We start from the raw sequence: 6,000 nt of genomic DNA, 5'->3' as shown, positions 1-6,000 counted from the left end.
GGGAAACAGGCATTTTAACATTCATCCCATTTCTACATATCCTGAGTAATATATGCAATTTTATATAGTTTTACGTAACTATAGCTCTTATATACCTATACTTTTATAGATATATATATATATATATTTCTAATATATCTATACTTTTGATCCATGGAATTAGATCCTACACATGAGGTAGGGATCTGTTTCCAAGTAGTTACTCATATGCCACTTTTGAGTACTTTCTCTCTGAACCTTGACCATTTTGTACTACAAATGATCCTCTAAACTGGGTGTTTTCACAATACTGGTCAGAGATGAATAAAAAAGTACCATTTGGCTTGCCTTGACCAGTAATCCTCTCATTAGCTTTAGCTTTGGGCTACAGTTGAGAACTACACTGCAAACCAGAGGTCTGAAACCATAGCACCTGGGCCAAATCAGACCTGTATTCTCTAAACTTAACTGAATGACGAGGATGGTCTAATCAGATGTCAAATAAAATAATATCCATATATCTTATCTCCATACCATGCCTTGAAAGCAGAAACAGAATTTTCTGTTATGGGACTGGTTTTTAATTCAACAACCAAAGAAAAAAATCAACCAGTTATGTGTAAAGGAGACTCAATCAGGACATGTTAAATACCTTGGGTGTGCAATAAACTATGTGCATTGTTTAAAATATTCAAGGAGGCATTTACAAAATTCAGCTTATGCCCTGGACAGGTGGCTATTCTGGAGGGTCATCCCATACACCAAAAGGTTACAGGTTCAATTCCCAGCCAGGGCACATATCTAAGGTGCATGTTTGATCCCCAGTTGGGGTGCATACAGGGGGCAGCTGATTGATGCTTTTCTCTCACATTGATGTTTCTCTCTCTTCCTAAAATTAATAGGGACATATCCTCAGGTGAGGATTAAAAAAAAAAAAGTTCAACTTATACTATTTAGTCTCTGTAGCTGCTTAGTGAATGACTAAGGAGCCACTTTAACTAAGAAATTAAGAAACAGCAGCTTTATGTGTCACAGCCTCCAAATACCTTTCAACAGGCACATGGTTATACAATGTGGTACATTAATACCAGGGAATACAACTTAGTAATACAAAGGAACAACTACTGATGTGTCTGACAGCTTGGATAGATTTCAAGGGCATTATGATGAGTAGAGAAAGCTAATCTCAAAGGTGACATTGTATAGTTCCATTTCTGTAATATTTTTTAATGACAAAATTATAGAGATGGATAATAAATTAGTGGTTGCCAGGGATTAGCATGTGTGGGAATGGTGGGGGGTACATGTGACTACAAAGAGGTAGCATGAAAGAAATCTTCAAAATGATAGCTTGAGCTATGCACACACATTGTACAAATGTCAGTATCCTGGTTGATGATATACTATCTGCACTAATAAAAGACAAAGATGCTAATTGACCATACCTTTGCTACACCCTAAGCCATGCCCACCAGCCAATCAGAGCGACTATATGCAAATTAACCCAACCAAGATGGTGAATGGCAGCCACAGAGCTGGAGCAAGCAGGAGGCTTGGTTGCCCGGGCAATGGAGGAAGCCAAGCTTCCCGCCTGCCCTGAGCCGGTTATGGCCTCCGCTCATGGCAACAAAGTTTCAATTATAGAAGCTAAATAAATCCCAGATACCTGCTTTCAGCCAGCCTCCACTGGGAGCTTTGGTGGCTGGGGGTTGTGGCCAGCCTGCAAACAGCCATCAGCCCCTCACCCAGGCTGGTCACATCCTCATGGGGTGAGGGTACCCGCTGGGGGGCTTAGCCAGCCTGAAAACGGCCCTCAGCCCCTCACCCAGACTGTCCAGGCACCCCAGCAGAACCCCCCACCCTGAAGGGGCTATGGCCAGCCTGCAAACGGCCCTCAGCCCCTCACCCAGGATGGCCAGGCACCCCAGTGGGGACCCCCACACTGAAGGGGCTGTGGCCAGCCTGCAAACAGCCATCAGCCCCTCACCCAGGCTGACCAGGCACTCCTATATAATAAAAGGGTAATATGCAAATTGACCCTAACAGCAGAACAACTGGGAATGACTGGTCACTATGACACACACTGACTACCAGGGGGCAGATGCTCAATGCAGGAGCTGCTCCCTGGTGGTCAGTGCACTCCCACAGGGGAAGCTCTGCTCAGCCACAAGCCAGGTTGACGGCTGCCAGTACAGTGGTGGTGGTGGGAGCCTCTCCTGCCTCCTCAGCAGAGTTAAGGATGTCCGACTGCAGCTACCACCTGAGGGCCTAAGCCAGCAGGTGGTCATCCCCTGAGGGGTCCCAGACTGCGAGAGGGCACAGGCCAGGCTGAGGGACGCCCTCCTCCGGAGTGCACAAATTTTTGTGACCGGGGCTCTAGTAGTAACATAAATGGAAAATACTGGGGGAAACTAGGTTTAGGTTACAGGGGCTCTCTTTGTAATGTTTTTGCTACTTCCTGTGAATCTACAATTATTTCTAAATAAAACGTTAAAAAACACATATACTTGTATACACAAGGACGTTCACAAGATAATGAAACACAGCCAATTTTATTCAAATTCTCCAAAATTTATACTCAATATGTTGTTTCTGCAATGTATGTCACCCTTTATATAATGGACTTATTATCTTCACTTTATAGTTTTCTTGTTTTTTTTTCTTTACAGTTCTTCAGTAGAAGCCAGAGTCTTGAGTTGCCCAGTTAGGAGCCTAAAATATAAAAAAAGAGAGGGTAAAAAAAAAGTAATTTTTGAAAAAACTTAGAAAAAGTGAGACTACCATTTCCTTTTAGCACTATTCCTGCCAAACCATTCTCTAAGATTTTAACAACCTCTGCAACTGTTAAATGTCAGATGTTCCACTTAGAACAAAATAAACATATCAAAATACCATCTGATATTTTTGACCAATTAATTATGAAGTATAACAATGACAATATCAACAATATTATACTAAAAATCAATACAAATTGATCCCAAATCATACAAAAAATCCGTTATATAAAAGATATTTTTCAGGCTCAGTTATTCTACATTTGGTTGGAATAGGCATTGACAATAATTTCCTAATTCATCCTTCTCTTTTAAGGACTGCTAAGGACACAAACCTGTTGCTAAAACTTCAACCAAATGAGGTCCTTGAATGTTCCAATGCTGCTTCCTTAAAATTTCCCATTCCCCATTTACATATAAACACAAAGGCTAGAGAGTTAAAAGTGGTCTAGAATTCCGAAATTACAAAGCCATGCAAGTTGTTTTAATGTCTAATATGTAGGATCTCTATCAAAAAGAGGAATATATTTTCTGACAAAGTTAAATCTGATAAAATCAAATTTTAAAAGATTAACACTAACAGATATAAAATCACATTTTACAGAAGCGTTCCTTTAGATTAAAAAAAACAAAATAAATTTCAAGCACTTAAAAGAGGGCTATACACATAACTTGTCACCTTCCACTATCAAAATTATGTGTTGAAAACCCTGAGGAAATGAGTTCATGAAGTCACACAGTAAGAGTAAAAGGAAACTCTAATTTTTTTTACTTTCCCTAACAAATGCATGTAATACATCTAAGAAAAATTCTTTTTCATTTAGTAATTTAAACAAAATGTTCATACCCCCAATAAACAGAAATGCAAAATCAGATACAACTGATACTACAATGTTCTCAAAGTAAGTCCATTTAACAATTATGTTACATTATTGCTAAATCCCATACAAACAGAAAATGTGTGGTTCTTACCTCTGACCTACTATTCTGATTAAGTTTCTTCTCAATATTCATGGCCAACATCTGGCTTCTAAATGAAAGGCTTTTGGTCTTTTCAATCACTTGCTGATAGGGTGAGACTGCATTGTTACCCATAACCACATGGCCCTAAAATAAGACAGAGGAAAATTGATCCTGTAATGTTAATGACCATTTCCCAGGTACATCATAAGCATGAAACGACAACATTAAATGACTGCTGCACATTTTTATGTACTAGAGAGATGACAATATTTACCCAATTAAAAAAATAGGAGGTTGCTGTTTCCTTTAAAGAACTATTATTATACATTAAAACACAACAAATTCTTAATAGAATAAAGTTTCCTAATGAATATTCAGGAAAAAGTATAAAGTAACCAGCAACTGCTATCTAGTTATGTAGGACAGTTAGCTTAATACTCACTAATTTGGAATCAATCTTGGCATCCAGTCTTGCATTTCTAATCAAATTGACAATCCACCTTTCTGCTTCTTCTGGAGTCATGTTCAGCTTATCTGCCAACATACTAATGAAAAAGTAAAAAGGACATTAACTGAGTCTAAAAACTTAATTTTAAGTACATAGTCTTTGACCCACATATGTTAATAAAATAAGCAAAGTAGAAATAACCTCATAACTTAAGGAAATGCAAAAGCAGTTGGCAAATATTTTGTGAAAAGTCAAAACTAACCTCCTATAGGAAATTATATTAATGTAAGCTCCAATATGTTTATCACACATTTTCAAATTATTGCTTCCATACTTTGTTTTTATCTACAATTGAAAACGGGTCCAAGAATTATTCTAGAACAGCTTTTAAATTTCGGACACACACCATATCTAATAAGCTATTCAGCTATACTAAATTAAATCCCACCACAGTAATCTTTTTTGACATATGTTGCATATTTTATGGTAAACAGATTCATAACTTAGCCTACAAATCTACAGAGTTGTATATAAAGGGATAAAAACATTTTTAATATGCATTTTAATATAGAGATGACTATCATATGTGCCTACAACCATTTAGTGAAGAAACTTATCAACAGAGAAATGTTCCAAATCATAAATGGAAATAACTTTAATAGACAATAAACTCAAGACTATTCTATTCAGCATTTGAAATTTGTCAGCTGGAGAAAAAAGGAGGCCAGAGACAAATCCTTCCCTTTCCCTGCTATTAAAAAAAAAAAAGGGGGGGGGGGGGGACTGAATATCAAATAACTTTAAATTAGAGGCAGAGATAGGCAAGCATAAATTAGTGAATGTAGTAATTTGTCATAATTAGTATACAGTGAAAATAAGACTTAAAGATAAGCCATTTACAGATATAAGGGTTTACTGAAATTTTATTTCAAATTACTTCACAGATTTTGCATTATATAAATCATGTCCATGTCATCCTAATTACTCTATATTTTTTTTCAAAACATCTACTATAGTTTATAACTTTATCTTTATTTAATATCTGTTTCTTTTTCTGGATTTTAAGTTCTGAGGATGTGCTCCCTGCTATCTTATCTTCTCAATGCCTGGCCAGAAGAGTTGCTTATTCACACTTGTAATATTTTCTTATTGAATAACTTAGTTATACTTTTGTTAATATATATGCCTAAGCCAGTGGTTCTCAACCTGTGGGTCACGACCCCTTTGGCAGTTGAATGACCCTTTCACAGGGATCGCCTAAGACCATCCTGCATATCAGATATTTACATTACAATTCATAACAGTAGTAACATTACAGTTATGAAGTAGCAACGAAAATAATTTTATGGTTGGGTCACAACATGAGGAACTGTATTTAAAGGGCCAGACGGTTGGTTGAGAACCACTGGCCTAAGCGACTGAAAGACCAGTTGCTATAATGAGCACTGACCACCAGGGGGCAGACGCTCAACGCAGGAGCTGCCCCTGGTGGTCAGTACATTCCCACAGCCAACCTCCCGTGGTCCCCCCCCCGACTGGCCAACCCCCCCGTGCCCCATTGGCCCCAATTGCTGGCCAGGCCAAGGGACCCCACCAGTGTACAAAGCACTGGGCCTCTAGCATGCATATACGATGTTTGGTTAATCTCTTCCCACCCTCCCTCTTTCCCTCTGAGATTCATCAGTTTATTCCATGTTTCCATGCCTGTGGTCTCTACTCATGCATTGAGCATCTGCCACCTGGTGGTCAGTGCACGTCATAGCGACAGAACGGTCAGCCGGTCACTTAGGCTTTTATAAACACAGATCACTACGCATAACATATTTAACTTTTTTA

The 6,000-nt window shown here is 38.4% G+C and overlaps 1 protein-coding gene across 1 annotated transcript in view; it reads right to left on the bottom strand.

Moving 5' to 3' along the window:
• Window positions 1-2,503: 2,503 nt before the first annotated feature.
• EIF3E (eukaryotic translation initiation factor 3 subunit E) overlaps window positions 2,504-6,000 on the bottom strand; it is a 42,368-nt gene continuing 38,871 nt past the window's right edge. Inside the window, exons 11-13 of the mRNA XM_070392060.1 lie at window positions 4,159-4,261; window positions 3,726-3,860; window positions 2,504-2,691 (exon numbers count right to left, since the gene is read on the bottom strand). Of these exons, the coding sequence (XP_070248161.1) occupies window positions 2,653-2,691; window positions 3,726-3,860; window positions 4,159-4,261 (277 nt within the window). The 3' untranslated portion in view covers window positions 2,504-2,652. The remainder of the gene's footprint in view (window positions 2,692-3,725; window positions 3,861-4,158; window positions 4,262-6,000) is intronic.

The sequence above is a fragment of the Myotis yumanensis genome, unplaced genomic scaffold (genome assembly GCF_028538775.1).
Source record: "Myotis yumanensis isolate MYYU_CA2020_CCGP unplaced genomic scaffold, mMyoYum1.0.hap1 SCAF_15, whole genome shotgun sequence".
Classification (NCBI taxonomy): Eukaryota; Metazoa; Chordata; class Mammalia; order Chiroptera; family Vespertilionidae; genus Myotis; species Myotis yumanensis.
The sequence above is the reverse complement of the archived record's forward strand: the minus strand, read 5'-3'. Positions and strand labels throughout refer to the sequence as shown.